The sequence below is a fragment of the Falco naumanni genome, chromosome 10, assembly GCF_017639655.2.
Source record: "Falco naumanni isolate bFalNau1 chromosome 10, bFalNau1.pat, whole genome shotgun sequence".
In the NCBI taxonomy this organism is placed as follows: Eukaryota; Metazoa; Chordata; class Aves; order Falconiformes; family Falconidae; genus Falco; species Falco naumanni.
Window position 1 is genome coordinate 37839551 of NC_054063.1, and position 16992 is coordinate 37856542.

General features: G+C 44.8%; 2 protein-coding genes across 2 annotated transcripts; one reads left to right on the forward strand and one right to left on the reverse strand.

Annotated features, from left to right (window-relative positions):
* Nucleotides 1-1613: 1613 nt before the first annotated feature.
* On the reverse strand, nt 1614-4326 carry ROMO1 (reactive oxygen species modulator 1). The gene is made up of 3 exons (XM_040608400.1): nt 4235-4326; nt 3487-3617; nt 1614-1805 (listed from the first exon to the last, which is right to left on the reverse strand). The coding sequence occupies exons 2-3, from the start codon at nt 3615-3617 to the stop codon at nt 1697-1699; spliced, it is 240 nt and encodes a 79-aa protein (XP_040464334.1). The 5' UTR covers nt 4235-4326; the 3' UTR covers nt 1614-1696.
* An 18-nt stretch (nt 4327-4344) lies between these two features.
* On the forward strand, nt 4345-15153 carry NFS1 (NFS1 cysteine desulfurase). The gene is made up of 12 exons (XM_040608392.1): nt 4345-4605; nt 5553-5669; nt 6153-6236; nt 6892-7044; nt 8085-8178; nt 8956-9090; nt 10506-10663; nt 12081-12186; nt 12351-12432; nt 13851-13934; nt 14061-14150; nt 14784-15153. The coding sequence occupies exons 1-12, from the start codon at nt 4345-4347 to the stop codon at nt 14845-14847; spliced, it is 1428 nt and encodes a 475-aa protein (XP_040464326.1). The 3' UTR covers nt 14848-15153.
* The last annotated feature ends 1839 nt before the right edge of the window (nt 15154-16992 follow it).

Here is a 16992-nt window from a genome sequence, read left to right on the forward strand (position 1 = left end):
GCCAGTGCTTTGAGATGGAATGTGGTGGTGGCTGGTTTCTGGCCTTGAGAGTGTCCATTTGGGGGTGTGTGGCTGTGGCTGAGCTGCAGTATGGCAGGAGGCAATCTCCAGTAGTCCAGGAGCGAGCCATGGGAGAAAATGGGTCTGGGCAACTAGGTGTAGCATAAAGGCAGATGTGGGGAGGAGGCAGGAACATACTGGTTGAAGAATATGTATGTGACAAAACTGAAGCCAGCCAAGCAAAGCTGCTCTCCCCTTTTGTCTGCCCATATTTTTTTAGTTGCCAGTATTAAATCCATCTGTGCCAGCTGGAGTAAAACCTGAGCTGTTCCAGAGCAGCTGTGTTGCTTGGCTTGATGATTGGCACAGTTTCTCAGGGGTTATGAAGTCAACCTGACAGCCAACAGAACACGCTTTTAGTGGCAGATTTGTGTTTCTCCCTTAAAAACTGGGAGGATGGCACTCATACCAAGTAAAGGTTCTACAAGTGCTGGTTGAGGTTCTGCTGCTAACCTGTCCTATCCTTAAACAGAAATAAAGGAGCAAAGATAAGCCTTGTTTCAAAAGGCAGATAATAGGGGCTTGCAACACTAAATGTGATAGTTATGCTGTAGGCAGTGCTAGAGATGCAGGGAGTAATCGTCTGTTCTCCCTGGGAAGCACTGAGCACCCTGTAGGCCTGTTAAGGCAGGCTGTAGAAGACCTCATTTCTAGTAGCAGGTCTCCTACAGGTAGAAGCCCCCTGCCCTTGCTAAGGGAATGGAAAAAAGCTATTGCAAGTTCCTATTGCTGGAGGCAGCTGCAACCACTTCTGCCCATCCCTTCTCCAGAAGGGCTGTACAGCAGCATGCCCCTCCCCTCACAAGGTGTGCGAGACTGCACCCTTTCGACCTTCAGAGCTGTGAGAGGCAACACAGTCAGGCTGTCCTCTTCTGTGCTCAATAGCACAGCAACTTGCAGCACAGCTAGTCCTGAAGGGAGAGCTCTGGGAAAGGTGTCACTCAAGGCCTGACCAAGGAGTACCTCTCCCATGTCTGGTGTTGAAGTCATCCTTGTGACTCATCACTAATTACCTGTCATGTGACACAAGCAATTTCCCAGTTTCCAGCAATTTTAACAGTTTCCAGCAACACAGCTGTAACTGTTCTGTGCTGCTCCATGGCTGCTTCCTCCACCCATGTGCTGCCAGGCTGGCTGGAAAGTGTCCAGGCTGCTGTAGTTTGCCTTCAGCTGGAGAAGGACTTGCCCAAGTCCTTCTGGGGTCCCTTGCTCTTTGTGAGGGCACTTGCCCCATATTACCTGGCACTTGGAAATGGGATAAGCTTCAATCCCCCTATTTTTGCAGTAAGAGAGGAATTTGATAGTTGATCTGAATTAGCCAGAGCAGCTCCACCTTGACACACGGGGAAGGTGAGCTGCCCGAGTACCAAAGGGTGAAATGTGTGTGCTGTACTTATGTCTGTGAAATAGGAACTTTAACATAGTACAATGCATTATTAATTCTCATTGTCATGAGACTGAGATAGGAGGAAAGTAGAAATTTGGTTAAAAGCATGTTTACAGTCAGAAGAGCAGGGAAGACAGTGCTTCACTGTTTCATGAAGAGCTCTCACTTCTAGATATCTAAAGATTTTATTATGGTACAGAGAAGGAATGGCTGGACAGGGGCATTTGAAGATAAAACCCAAGTGCCAGGTTAGCAGCGGATTCCCATACCAATAGCCATGAATGTCCCAAAGGTCCCACCACTTTGCATCATGGTTTTGCCAACTCCACCCATCAGCTCTCGTCCTCTCATGCCAATCCTGAGATAAAGAAAAACAAAGAAATTACATAAAAGCTGAAGCCTGACAGGTAACAACAGATCTGCAACAGGAAACATCTGATACATGCAGACTGAATGCCCAAATCAAATACCTCCTCTTCAGTCTAAATTTAAATGATACTCCTGCCTTCACAACAAGACTGGCTGCAGTGCCCTGTGCCTGAGCTACAGCGGGCAGGGGGTGGGGGTGGGTGGGGTAAGGAGCTGTACTCTTTGGGCACTTGAGTGACCCTCGCCAATGGCCCATGTGTGTTTTTTTTCCTGCAGCAGTACCACCTGATGCTGTACCCTCCTGCCACACCACTAGCAGGAACAGCTTTACCTTCTAGTGCCCTAAATACCCTTAATTTTTTTGGGAAAAAATTGTGCTGTTCAAATATTTGACTTGCCAGAGAATAAAAAGGGGATAGGCTGTTGCATTACTATCTTGTCTGGCTGCAGTGGCACTGGTTTTCGTATCACCAACTTAAAATCATGTTGTAAACTCTTCCTATTCACCGCTGACACCATATTTTAATATGAGAGAAACATGAAAGGCCTAGAGGTGTCCAGAGGAATTTCTGTTCTCCAGTTCCCACTTACCTAAGGTCAGACTGAAACAAATTGTTCCATCTCAGGAAGCTCTCATGATATTTGACTTCTAAGCACGGCAGTGACTATACAGTCTAAGGAACTTCATGCACCTGATTTTTAAACATGGAGATTTCCCCTCAAAAACGGTACAGCAGAAGTAACGTAGTTGTGTCATTTAAGTACGATAGAACCACTGTCACTGCTTCTTCTGAATACCTTAAATCTGTATTTTCTGCTAGCATTGTACCACTTCCAAATACCCTCCAGAACCTGAGAGAGATCAGAAAACTCTTTAAACTATCAGATTAGACTTTGTGCCTTTTCCACCTTTTAGGTTCACAACAAATCATCGCCCATATTTAATCACAGATTAAAAAACCTCAAGCATAAAACGTTCTGCAAAATTTTAAAGAGCTTATTTCAGGAATTCCTTTTCACAGATGATGCGTGCCAAAACCAGTCAGTATGCAGTGCAAGGGCTATCTTGGAGCAGCAAGCATTGTTTGTTTCCCTGCCAGCATGCCGGGGAGTGCTGGGGAAAGGTGTCCCCCTCTGATTCACAGTGGTATTGTGCCAGTGCCATCCACAGCTCTGCCTACACTCTTGCAATTAAGACTCGGGGTCCATATAAGTGATTGTCTCCATGCAGGGGGATGGGACACCCAAAGCAACCATGATGCCAATACCCAAGAGCTTGCAGAATACCTTAGGAAGCTTTAGAGCAAGGAGAGGGCTACACGTTTATCTGCACAGCCAATTCATCCAGCTCTTCCTGGAGCTGATCTTCCAGCTTCAGCTTCCCAATGCAATCCCCCTTACAAGCGGCAGGAAAAGGTCAGTGAAACCATGACCTCCTCATACACAGCTGACCCAGAGGTGATGCTCCACCACCACTAGACTTTCTCATTTGAGGCTAGGGCTGACAAGGGGCTTTTCAACTGTGGTTAATTTGTAGCCACTAACAAAGTTTCACCTGTGTGATGACACAGGACCAGATCCGCACCTCCCTTCCCAATCCCACAGTGGCAGCATTTCTCTGGCTCTCGCTGTATCATGACCTGTTCACAGAAGCTGTTTCCTCAGCGTACCTGAGGCAGGAAAACGTGCCGAATAGTGCTCCTGCTGCCATGCCTACTGCAAAGCCCATCATGAAACCCATCTTTACTCTGTCAAAGCAGCTGGGCTGCGATTGCCCGTATGGGCCCATGGTCACAGGCATCTGGAAAAGAAAACAAAACACCTGCATGGATTTACTGCTTTGACTAACACTTCTATAACCAAACTGGGCTGGAAAGCCAGCCTGCACACTTCAGAGCATCTCGTAAGTGTAGTGTCGGATGGTTTGCAGGCTTTCGGGCTTGTCTCCTCACTCGTCAAGCAGGAAAAGGCAGGAAGGGAATGCCAGTGCCTCGATGACGGCCCTGTTTCGCCCTCGGCAAGCTCCGGGGAGTGCCGCTGTGTCTCCGAGAGCTGTTTAGGACCCCCCTCCGTGCTCTTCAGTTCCCCGTGAGCAGCGCACGGCGTCACGTAGCAATGCTTCTGCTGCCGGGCCCGTCCTCCGGAGCTGCCACCGACGTCGGAGCGGGGCAGCGAACCCGCCCCGCAGGGCCCGAGGCCGAGGCGAGGGCTCAGGTTGCGCACGGCCCTGCGGCCCCCCCCGGGAGAGGCGGCCTCCGCCTCCCGCCCGCCGCCAGGCCTCGCCCCCGCCGCACCAGGGCCCTCCACGTCCGCCTCACCTCGCAGGTGCTCCGACCGCCGCCCGCACCCCGCCCCGGAGACCCGAGCCTCCACCGCCAACCCCCTGGGGAGGGGCGAGGGCCAGCACCCCGCCCGTACCTCGCTCCCTCCGGCCGCACCGCACCCACCACCGCTGCCCGCTCCGGTCTCCGCTTCCGGCGCGTGCCCTGACGTAGTCGGAAGGGGCGGGTGCGCCCAGCACCGAGGCTATGTCGGGGTGGCGGCGCCTGGCGGCTTTGCGGGCGGCTCCCGCCTCTCGGTGGTTTTCGATGGTCGCGCCAGCGCCGAGCAGGGCTGCGGCGGGGGCGGAACTGCTGCCCAGGCCGGAGGCGGTGGCAGCGGCGCCCGAGGCTCCGGGGGGGGGCGGTGAAGCACCGTCCCGGCCGTTCCCCCCCTCCTCGGGACGAAGCGGCGATGGAGGCGGCGCCCTGCGGCCGCTCTACATGGACGTGCAGGCCACCACCCCGCTGGTAAGAGTGCGTCTCCCCCGCCCGCGCTGCTGCCGCCGCTGCTTCGACCCGCGAAGCTACGGCGCCGCCCGGCGCGCAGGCGGCACGGGGCAGGGGAGGCCCAGCCTCTGCTCCGGTCTCCGGCCTTCGCCCTCCGCCGCCTCCGCCTCCCCCTGGCGCGGCCGCGTCTTCCCGGGCGTGAGGTTCTCCCTGCGCTCGCGGCCGCGCCCGAAGCAGCGTCAGTTAGAGGGAGCTGTAACGGCGGAGGCGGGGAGGCCGGGCCGCCGCAGGCCTTTTAGCCGCGCCGCTCCGACGCCGCCGGTCTCCCGCCTGGGCAGCAGCTCTGCCCCGCCGCGGCCCTGCTCTCCTGCCTCGCCGCCGCTGTACAGAGGCTCGGTGCCCGCTCCGTGCTCTGCCGGGCCGCCGCACGGCGGGAGCCACGGCAGAGCTCGCACCGGCAGCTGCGGGTACGAGTATTGCTTTTAGGGGCAGCAAGGAGTTAATCTGATCGAGATGCTTACCTGCGTAGTTTTTCCTGACTTTTTAAGACTTGGTGTTGCTTCTGCTTGGAAGGCCAAGGCTGGTGGGGGCTTGGCACACCCTGGTCTAGTGGAAGGTGTCCTTTGGGACAGCGGGTTGGAACTAGGTGGTCTGTAAAGTCCCTCCCAACCCAGACCATTCTGTGATTCTGTATGCCCAGAAAATCCTATTCTTGCATGGTTGTCTTGAGGCAGATCGAGGTTACGTGTGAGGGTGCAGAACGTGATTGCCAGATGCTTGTATTCACTGGAGGCAGTGTTGTATATAAGGTGTAACAACCTCAAGCTTTCAAGGTCTGGCCTGAGCTAAATCTAGACATTTCAGAAGAAGTGCTGCGAATCCTGGGACAGAGGGATCAGAGGGGTGTAGAGGGGACAGAGATGCTTTTCCTTCTCCTTTTCTAAGTCTGTGTGGTTCATGTCTTGCAGGATCCCAGAGTCCTGGACAGCATGCTCCCATATCTGACAGCCTACTACGGCAATCCCCACTCCAGGACCCATGCCTATGGCTGGGAGAGTGAGGCTGCCATGGAGAAAGCAAGGCAGGTGAGTCTTCAGCTCTCTGCAGTCATAGTGGTTTTCCTGCTGGCGAGCAAATGCCAGTGTCAAAAGAAAATCAAAATTAACAGTAAGGCTGTTGTAGTTAGTTAGTTCTCTGTGGGCTGTATTATAGCAGCTTTCTCTTCGCATAGTTGTACTTAAGCAGATTTGTTGTGAGAAAAAATAATGAGGTTAGAGCAACTGAAATGGCAGAAACCAATACTTAAGGTGAAAGTGCCTCAAAATTTTTGGTTTCCTGAGGTCACAAGCATGCTGCTGCAATAACTGAGCTAAACTCCATATTTTATCATTCTGCTAGTCTTAGGTGTGAGTCTGTCATTTTTGGGGGAAGCAATACTTACTGGGGTTTACGTTCTTCTTATGACAGGCGCAAGGGTGGATTCTTGAAAACATTTTGCATGTGTTTTGCTCTGATGAGTTCATTATATTTTATCTTAACAAGTCAAATTTGTATTTCTTTTTAAACAGCAAGTTGCAGATTTAATTGGAGCTGATTCAAGGGAAATTATATTTACCAGTGGTGCAACAGAATCAAATAATATGGCAATAAAGGTAAAAGGTTTATGCTGATAGTTATTTGTTAAGATTATGCTCTTAAGAACTGTATGCGTTTTTCAATAGTTTAGGTGTTAATATGTTGGCCCAGTTAGCAGATATTCAAGTTCCTGGATTTATTCCTTGTGGTACTCTACTACGTAAGTAGAGAAAATACTGGGATGTTTTAGTGCCCAGGACATGGTTTTGAGGACAGAGTATAATACTTGGTGTTTACCTTATATGCACCAAGTGCAGTCCTTCTGCTTACGTAATTAAAATCTTTATAATGAAATATAGCGGAGATGCTGATCACAAACCTTTTTCTGACTAGGATCAGGTAGTGTTCTAACCTTTAGTGTGTGCGTGTTCAGACTTTGTCATTGTATAGGACTCCATTGCAAATGTTTTTTTAAAAGTATTTATTTTAATAGTGTCTAGAGCTTATGTTGGCTAACATTTTTGCAGGCCTTTTGAAAAATGAGTGCTGATGGAAATATGTAGTGTGAATTGCATGTCATTACCTTTTAGATTCATCACTTTGGGGAAAACTGGGAAGATCCAAATGAATTATATCTGAATAGTGATTTCTTATTTCTGATTGTTTTGTGTAAAGCTCGCTTTCTTCCGTGATCTAACAGCAATTTTTTTGTTGATGGATTGTGCCTGACAGGGTGTCGCAAGGTTCTATAAATCCAGAAAAAAGCATATAATTACTACACAAACAGAGCACAAGTGCGTGTTGGATTCTTGCCGTTCCTTGGAGACAGAAGGTTTTCGGGTCACATATCTACCCGTTAAAAAGAATGGGCTTATAGATTTGAAGGTAGGTTGTTTACTGACAGAAAGAAAGTGAAAATAGAAGAGGTTTTTGCTTCACATTGATGCTTAAGAGGGCCTTGTGTCCTCGTGATGATAAAGAGGAAAGGATGGTAAATATCACAATGTGGAATGGGTCACAGTCAAATCTGTCACGGCTGGGGAAAGATATTCTATTCTGTCTGCTTTAGACTTTTTCTCAACCAAAACATTCATCTCTCATCCCATAGTTCACCTGCTGTGCCTTCATGCTTCACACCCATGCAGGTGGAGCTGTGCATACCCTTATAGAGAGCCCAGTACATGACTAGGATGGAGCTGGCTTTGATGCAGGAGATGCTGGTGAAATTCCATGACCTGAGCTACTCAAGGCATCAGTGATTACCATACTCCCTTCTGATTGCTGTCCATGAACTGACCCTTCTGGCTGTACTGGCTGCAGTCCTGGGATTTAGATGTTGTATATGCTTATTTCATGATTTGTGTCCTGTAATACAGGACAGTGTCAGTTTTATTTCTAGCCCTGTCATCTGACTTGGAGAGGTGTTGTGTGTATGTGGTGGGGTAGAGGGATTAGGCCTGCAGGCGCAGGAGTCTTAGCTGTGTTCTCTGAGAACTTTGCTGGCAGACTCCTTCTTTGCACAATGCTTTCTTGTATATAATGCAGTTCCTTTATAGCCAGCCACTTTGTCTAGATGTGGCTTAAGCTGTTTTGTGGGTGGTTAATTTATTAAAGAAAATAGTTCAGAGGAATATACAAGACATGGCAAAAGCCTGTTCTGACATGATTAAATCCAGTCAGGTGGCACAGTGCATACCAGGGTTAGGATATGCAGAAATGCAATTGATCATTGATCGTGCTCCTCTTCCTACAGGAATTTCACATGGATTAGTGTTCTTGCCAGGACTGTTTGTCAGAACCCAAGGGGTTTCTCCATAACGTGCTAGTTAGGAGGCTGGTGGTTAAGATTTGCTAGCAAATTGACGGTGTGCACAGGAATCTTGCTTCTGCCATTAGTCACAACTTCTGTATGAATATTTCACCAGGATTTGGAGAATGCATTCCAGCCAGATACAAGTTTGGTTTCTGTAATGACTGTGAATAATGAAATAGGAGTAAAGCAGCCAATTCATGACATTGGTAAGTACACCATGGCTTCCAGAGGCCAACTAATGTCACATCTGCTTCATTTTACTTAATATTTTCATACCCAAGTGCTACTGATGCAACAAATTAGATGTAGTATAGTTAAGGAATAAATAATAATGCTGTCCCAAATGAAAACTTACTTTAAAGGGGAAATAAGGATGAAATATAGTACTTCTACAGTGAGTATTGCAGCAATTATAGCCTTGTACAGATCAGCTGCAGTGTTTCTAGTTTCTTTGATGGATGAAAAAATTGCACAGGTAACTGGCCAAATTGAGTTTACATCCTATAATGGTTTATTGTAGACTTTGTGGACTTGTAGTGTTTAAGAAGAGAAATATGCAGAATTTGGGGCTGGAGGGGATGGTGAGCACCACACTTGGACACCCCTTCTCCCCCAGTAATGTTGTATATGGTCATGAACCCATGCAGCCATTTGTACTTAAACTTGGTAGGTGTGGTTTTGGAAGCAGTCTTACTTCTTAGCAGCAGCAGGCTTTTTTAACTACTTAACTGAAAGAAATTCACTGCAGTCTTACCTGCTGACCTGCCTAAACCTGTGCCCAGCTAGGCACCAGCCAGAATAGCTCCTATGCAGCTTTAGACGCTACTGTAAAAGAAACATGACAGTGCCTGTTTCTTCCTTTGTCACCTTAGAACCTGTCCCTGCTATAAACTGATGCTTTAGATTCATTGTTGGAGTCATTGGAATCATAACCATTAGATGAGATTACATGGGGTTTTTTTGCTTTTGTGTGTTTATTACAGGTGAGATCTGCCGTGTGCATAAGGTTTTCTTCCACACAGATGCTGCACAAGCAATTGGTAAAATTCCTATGGATGTCAACAACATGAAAATTGATCTAATGAGCATCAGTGGCCATAAAATTTATGGGCCCAAAGGTACATACCAAAATGCTTTTCTAGAGAATTGTTGCTTCCATGCCTGCCTACCTTAAGGTAACTATGCAGCGTATGAAGTAAAACCTACCTGTCTTAGTGACAGGAAATATCTTCTAAGACTGGTATTGGACTGATTTTGGAGTAGTTCAGGCACCACTGCCAGACTTAGAGCTGTGCTGTGGTGTGCGGATCTTCAGTGCAGATGGGTTGTGAGGTCGTTTCACTGAAGGAAGAAACAGTATCTTATAATGGTGGCAGCATTAGGAGGAGTGGCTTTTCAGGAGTTGTCTGCTTGGTGTGAAGCACTATTGATGCTGAAACAGTTGAAATAAAATGATTGGGTTACATGGTAAAGTTTAGTCCTGAGTGTAACTTGCAATGGGGAGATCAAAAGGTAACTGGAAAGCTTAAATGCTTAGTCATTTTGGTTGTCTTGTACTTCCAATGGCTTCTTCCCCCCCAGCTCCATTTGTGCATCTTCTTTGCGGAGTGGGGTTTAAAATCTGGCTATGGATTTTTTAGTTGGTTCCCAAATAGTAAAAGTTCAGCTATTATCACTGTCACAATCAATTTAGTTTGTAACACTGGATGCAGAAAGACAGAAAGCAGGTTTGCTGTATTCTGTGTGCTATTCAGAAACAAAAGACAAAATTATTTTTTTCAATATGTTGTCTCTTTATGCATGAGCTCTCTTCAGAGCTGAAGTCCTCTCTGGATGAGGACTAAGTTTTCAACCAGTAACTTTGAGCAGGTGACAGACATAAATTTTCACAACTTGTTATGAACAGAAGTTGCAAACATTCTTCATGTGGTGACAGTTACTTGTTAGGTATGCCAAGGCACGTGAAGACATGGAAATCAAGTTCACAGGTGAGGAGAGTAGACAGTGGAACTGGCTGGCATATCTAATCTGCCTGTTGGAAATCGGTGCCACTGATGAGTCTCCCTAATAAGGATGGGAGAGAACTGGGACTAGTGCTGGCCTGGTAAACCAGAGAAAGGAGTTCTTCTAGAGCTTTCAGTTGGAAGTCAGTAAGGGAACATACATGAATGAAATACCTGCACATAAAAACTTCAGTGCAAAGGGATGAACTTCAGCTGTGCACAGGAATTGAGAAGTAAGGGAAGTACGGACTCCTTAGGTGGCTGAAGCATGCTGGTGGAAACTGAGTTTCTCCCATGGCTAAAGCTCTGGGAGCCTGAGCGAAGAGAAATGCGAATGATGGGGACGAACAGCATTTCCTAGAAAATACTGTGCTTCTGTATATGTTCACTAATTTTATTTTTTTTTCTTCCAGTGAGGTGTCCAAATATGTGTTTGCTGTGGAAATAAGGAATGTTTCCAAACCTTGGAGTCCTTTTGCATAATTTCAGAATGGTGGTTGCATACTAAAACAGCTTTCCTTGTTTTCAAGGGGTTGGTGCTCTCTATGTTCGCCGTCGACCGCGCGTCAGGCTAGAACCCCTGCAAAGTGGGGGAGGCCAGGAGAGAGGACTGCGGTCTGGGACTGTGCCTACTCCTTTGGCAGTGGGCCTGGGGGCAGCATGTGAAGTGGCACAGGAAGAGATGGAGGTATGTGGGAGGAGATATTTGTTTTGGATTCCAGAAAAGAATATTAGAGGGCCAGTTAAGTCTTAGATTCTTTAGGTCTTTTTGTGTCCATGTGCATGAATTAAATTTGATTTTCGTGTTGTAACATTAAGTAAATGTTTTGACATTTTTCAAGGATTTTTTGGGTAATTGGAAGTTCTTTCTTAAGTTTCTTTTTTACTTGAAATGGTTTGAATCATGGTTTTCTACAACAGGTTTATCGTTGACAGTTCTAGTAAAATACAGCTTTAAGTGCTTACACTCATCTCTCCATTCTGTGCACATGTATTAGCAGCATCTCTGAAATGGTATAACTCCATGTTTGTGTAATCTATATTGAAAAAAATAAAAATTCCAGAGTCCATTATCATACCTGTTAAATGTATGTAAGTTCAAGTTTACTGCAGCTTTGCAACTAAGAATTACTACTTTTTTTTTTTTTTTTCCTAGCTTGGACAGTAGAGTTTTTATTTGCTAAGTCTGGTCTCTAACTAAGCCTTTGTGTGCTGCTACATCTGTTTGTGGGCACCAATCCATTCCTTACAGCTGGAATGTAAAAATCCTCTAATACAGTGCCAGTGGGACGCATAAGCCAGATACCTGTACATGTAGGATCAAGCTTCTTCCTGGGGGGCAGGCAGAGATCTCCATCTGAGATGGGTGATTAGGGAAGCCTTGTTAAAGATTGGAGAGTCTGCAGAGCTTGAATTCTGCATGATCCTCAGATCTGGATTCTATTCCTTGCCTGCAGAGTTCTGGCATTTTTACACCAAGTAACATTTGAGATAGCCTCTTTTTATAAGCATGCATTGCATGTGTGCATCCAGCCATTTCTCTACACCAGAGCTGATACCGTACCTTAATGCTGGTTTTTTTTAGTGTAAGTGACCTCATTTTTTAGTCTGGAACGAGACAGTGCACGTGGACAGTTCTCATTGCCAAGTTGAGTTCACAGTGATTTGCGAGTCCATGTGTTTATGTAGTATAGTTCGAGAGCCCCTAGGGAAATAAGGGGCACTTACCATAATAGATGCACTTCTGTTGCAAAATGTGTCATCTTATGCACTGCCTAATTTGTCTTTAAACGTAAAGGACTCTGTGCTTTTGTGAAAGCCTGTTTGGCAGCTTGTGTATATATAGATCTTTCTGAATGGTTTGGAATATTTTTGAAGGCTGAGCTAGCTAGAACCAAGCTGGTAGTTCTCTTCTAAAACAGTCTGTAGAGTAGGCAGAGTTTGACAGTTTCTTTTTAAGTTTCAGGTGTGTTCTTTCCCTAGTCTAACCAAACTACAAACCCAACTACTTCAGTTTGCTCATGGCTGGTGACACACAGCAGTTCGAGTGAGGTCAAACTGTACACTGTTCATTATTTTGGTCTCTTTTCTGGTTTCTTTGCTAGTACGACCATAAGCGAATCTCTCAACTGGCAGAACGACTGGTTACAAAAATAATGACTGAAGTTCCTGATGTGCTTATGAATGGAGATAGAGAGCATCGCTATCCAGGTAACATTAGCAAGATCCAGAGCCCCTTAGCTCCTCAGTGTTAATGACCATGACTGAATAATGCACTTCAGCTACATGTTTTGCAAGTACTGCCATGTGGGGTAGGATTTGCCCTAGATTTCAGTTGATGGAAGTTTTTTTCTATTTCATTTATTTGTGTGTAGGATGCATCAATTTATCTTTTGCATATGTGGAAGGGGAGAGTCTTCTGATGGCTTTGAAAGATGTGGCTCTGTCTTCAGGAAGGTAGGTGGAATGTGTGGGAGGATAGCAGTACGTTTTGGTGAGAAAATAACATCTGCTAATGGATGTACAAAGTAAGGAGTGATCTCCTCTGTGCCATGTATTTGTGTATTTGGTTAGTGAGTCAGCCTGACATTGATTGCATTCTAAGATGGTGTTTAAGTGGCACATTTTAAATGAAGGTCTAATTTACTCATACTGAAAGCAAAAAAAAACCCAAACAAACCCAAACACAAAAAAAACCTCCAAAACCACCAGAAAATAACAGCCTAGAAATTCCTACCTGCTAGCCTTGCAGACTGGTTAAATGCAGCCTGAGTAGCCTTGACTTGTAACTGCCTGTGACGCTTTCATTCTAAAGGCTACCAGCATTTGAGCAGCGTCTGTCCTTCAGCAGGATTACACACAAGTGGCAGATAGTAACTAGAATCTAGTGAGGTTGGGCAAATATCTGAATTAAATTAGCTTCTAGTACCTGTGTTTAATGCAAAAGCAGAGAGAAAATTGAATATGCTTTTATGGAGCTCTGTTGGCTCTACAGGAGTGATGAGTAATGTTTCTGTTACTAAGATGAACTTGATGGTTGTGATGAAGGTAACTGAGTGTCAAGATGCCCTCCTTTCCTAACCTTTGGGAACAAAGTGGTCAGTGTGTCTTTAATTAGAAATATGTTGGCACTGTGAACAGGAAGAACAAGTCTGCACATGACTGTCTCTGAAGCCAGACACTTCTGTAATTTAAAAATCTCTTCTGAGGCTCTGCTTTGCACACCAGAGAGCTGTAAATGGCTTTCCAGTTCATGCTGCGTGTTGCTACCTGTAAAAATTGAGTAACAACATATAACCAGTTTTGCCTGCTGCTTGAAGATGGAAGTTTTCTCTAGTGATGACTATAACTAGGTCATCTTGCTCTGGATTCCTCTGCACGCTGTGTTTCATTTAATTGTTTTGCTGCAAAACAACAGCTTGTGAAGCCTTTTTTTTTTTTTTTTTTTTTTTTATGTTTCTGTTGGTATGTTACCTTCTCTGGCTAATTCTGTCTTTGATCCTTTGTCTTTTTTCATGGCTTTCATTTCAGCTACCTCTTAGTCTGCATTCTTGCTGCTTCTGTTTGGCATTGTATTTATTCTTCCTGCATTATGCGTTCTCTCTTCTTACTTTGTGCTCCTATTTTATTACACTCATTCCCCTCTAATGCCCACTCCTTCCATTCTTCAGGAGCAGAAATACCACTCTTCTTGCTTGTATTCACTGGTGGTTTCTAAGAGGCTGAGGAAGCTGGTACAGGTTGTTGTAGGGTCATAGTAATATTAAATGCCTGTAAATGACCTGTTCCTTGTTGGAGATTAGTGAAGTGTTATTTCAGTGTAGCATCTGCATATGAAGAGAAGTTTGAAACTTGCCTGCTTTCCCTGTCCCCAGTGCTTGCACATCAGCTTCTCTGGAGCCTTCCTATGTTTTGCGGGCTATCGGAACAGATGAAGACTTGGCTCACTCATCTATAAGGTGCGTGGAGTGGTCTTCCCTAATGCTTCCAAACATTCTTCTTTTCTGCTAGCAGTAGGTGGTGGATTTGTTCCACCCTTACATATGCACATTATTCTAGTCCTTAATGGTTTTCTTTTGGTTTAGATTTGGCATTGGTCGTTTCACTACAGAAGAAGAAGTGGATTATACGGTGCAGAAGTGCATACAGCATGTTAGGAGGCTGAGGGAAATGAGGTGAGCCATCTTACTGAATGTAAAGACTTCAGTATGGTAATATTTGAAGAGCTGGATTTAGCTGAAAATAATTGTTTGCTTCAGAAATCTGGTGGTGTCTGTATATAAGCGAGTGGTATTGCCAGAGTGGGTAGTGAGCCTGATTTAAACAGTAGTGAGAAATTTTTGAAGGAAACAGACCTGGTAACAAACCTTCTCCCAGATCCTGCCTTTGTCAGGGAAAGAATATGAGTAGGGCAAGGATGTAGGGCAATACCTAGAAGTTTCTAAGCCAGAGGTGATATTACTGAGTTTATGTATCAATAAGGTTGGTGGGGTTTTTTTTTTGGTGAAACTGAAAGACTCCTGACTCATCTGGACAGTGTCAAATGTGAGGGCTCAGTCTCTAAGAGACAGCAGTAGTTTATGCCTAAAATGGGGGCAGGAAATGAGGTGCCCTGCTCTCTCACCTCTTGTATTTTGGGGTGAGGACACAGTTGAGGACTGATTGTCTGAAGCTTCCTGACCTCCAGAAGAAGATGGGTAGGTGGGTATGTCCTAATTTATTGTGTAGTTGATGAAACTGTCTGTTTGGTGGTTGTTTTTGATATTGTCCTGTACATTTTAGTCCTCATTCTTCTCTTTTCTTTACAGCCCCCTCTGGGAAATGGTGCAGGATGGAATTGACCTCAAAAGCATTAAATGGAGTCAGCACTGAGAAAACATCACTACCCATGGACTAGATGCAGATGTGGATTAAAATGCGTTTTATGTACATTCTTGAACAAATTATGCAGCACTTATGGTTTTTGACACTTGCAGTTTGGCTGGAAAACTACCCTTTCTGATCACAAAGACTAGTTTAATTTATGGCTTCTTAGACTATCCTGAAGAAAGGCAGGATGATATAACACCCACTGTGTTTATATTGATTCACAGCAGTTTATGCTAAAACATAATTTATTTGGAAATGTATTTTCTAATAAGGAAATTAAATCAGTGTGTTACTTCTGGGCCAGTGGAATCCTGGCGAGAGGTGGTTGTTTCTCCGTGTAAAACATCCTGCGTAGCTATTCTGTTTGTAGCACAGACCTATTGCCAGGCCTCCTGCTCTTTCTATTTTGAGGTGGACATCCTGTCGCTGGTTTTGTGTTGCTCAAATGCATTGTACTCTGAGAAACTCTCAGATAGGAAGAAGCTTGGCATTTCTAGAGGAAAAGGATGCCTCAGCATGGCTGTGTGCCTTCACAGTTGAGATGTACGTGCAGTTAAGAACTCCCTCACCCCACCCCAGCCCCCACCCCCCGAAACTGAGTATTTTGTGTTCTTTTTGCCTTGGTTTTATCCTTTTTTTGGGTGATGCTTGTACAGACCAGTGTACATTAATCTAAAACATTCTTCAGCATTACACAGTTTATGTACAATGATGATGCACTTTGCTGTCCCCTCCATTGTGTTTCTCCATGCGATGTTTTTCTAAGTAAGGAAAGACAAGTTGAATGATTGGGGGAGTGGCATAGGCAGAATATGCAAGCTTCAGTTGCAGCACTAGTTGGGTTGGAACATGATTGGTGGGGGAGAGCAGATAAAGTCTTAATGCAGTCTGGTTTTTTGTTTTGTTGGGTTTTTTTTCCTCCCCTTGTAATGAGTCCTTTGCTGTTACTCAAGAGTTTGCCTGTGGGCTGTTGGCTTCTATCACTTTAGGGAGTCTTGCCCAGTTGAGCCTATATATTTTACCTGGAGACAGGAACGTGAGGCTCTGGAGTTGTCTCTGCATGACAGTCTGTACTTCTGCCTCACTAGAGACTTGCATGGGAATCCGTTTCCTGTTCCATGCAAATGCTGGGGGAATGTCTGTTAAAAAGGGTTTGATGAGATTAATTTGTATCATTTCTCCTTTCTTACCTTTGTTGGTCTTTGCAGTAGGAAACGTAACCCTGCATTACAAAGTGCCTTTTTTTCAGTTGCATAAGCTGACAGCTCTCAAAGTAGTTTGTTTGACAGATGCTGTATTAGCTGCTGAATTTAATATACCCTTTAGACAGTAAGCCTCCAGTCTGGATGGTATCTACCTCGAAGATGAACCATGTAACGTAAAAGCTGAAGCTAAGTCTCACAAGGTGGATTGTGTTACAAAAGCTTGGTTTGTTTGCTTTTTTTTTTTTGTTACCAGGGATGGATCTGGTTGGTTATAACGCAAAGCTAATCCTCAGTTGTTCTATTGGAAATTATTAGCTTTGGCAGTTTTAATTTTGTAGGGCTGGCACCTATTTCTTCAAAACATTTTTGAAACTACCATATGCATAAATAGGTTTTAGAGGTGTTATATGTACTGTTTCCTGGGTTAAGCACATGATAACACTGCCAGCATGTTTTAGATCTATATGTTTATGAAATTGTTCTTTGTGTTTCATGGATGATAAAAAATTATAGAGAAGACTTAAACTTGGCTACTTCCAGTCATTTTGGATCTGCCTTTCTGGCTGAATTATGCAGCATTATCAGTAAGTGGCTAAAGTGTAGCCTTTTATTAGAGAATAGAGAAAGAACTCCTGAGTTTTCTGTGAACACTGTTAGAAACTCTGGCATCAAGTCAGCATTTGACTTTTGATTCTTCTCAAACTCAATGGCTGATCTGAGCTAATTTAAAAAAAAACTCAAATAGCTTAGATTTATGATTATTTTGAGAAGAGGGAGCCCCAGATCCTGAAGATTCTCACCACCTCTTTTATGTACTAAGATATAAAACATCAGTTCTATATATAAAGACTTGGGAAACTCATTCACACTGTTAAAAAATGTTTGTTTGAGAATGCTTGTATAGCAAGATGAGGAAAAATTTATAGTGGACATACTTTTCTCC

Excerpts from the sequence above, each read along its gene's own strand:
- ROMO1 (XM_040608400.1), bottom strand. The coding sequence starts at position 3,617 with ATGCCTGTGACCATGGGCCCATACGGGCAATCGCAGCCCAGCTGCTTT. Across the intron at positions 1,806-3,486 it reads GGCACGTTTTCCTGCCTCAG|GATTGGCATGAGAGGACGAG; the intron begins GTACGCTGAGGA and ends TCTTTATCTCAG.
- NFS1 (XM_040608392.1), top strand. The coding sequence starts at position 4,345 with ATGTCGGGGTGGCGGCGCCTGGCGGCTTTGCGGGCGGCTCCCGCCTCT. Across the intron at positions 4,606-5,552 it reads TGCAGGCCACCACCCCGCTG|GATCCCAGAGTCCTGGACAG; the intron begins GTAAGAGTGCGT and ends CATGTCTTGCAG. Across the intron at positions 9,091-10,505 it reads TAAAATTTATGGGCCCAAAG|GGGTTGGTGCTCTCTATGTT; the intron begins GTACATACCAAA and ends CTTGTTTTCAAG.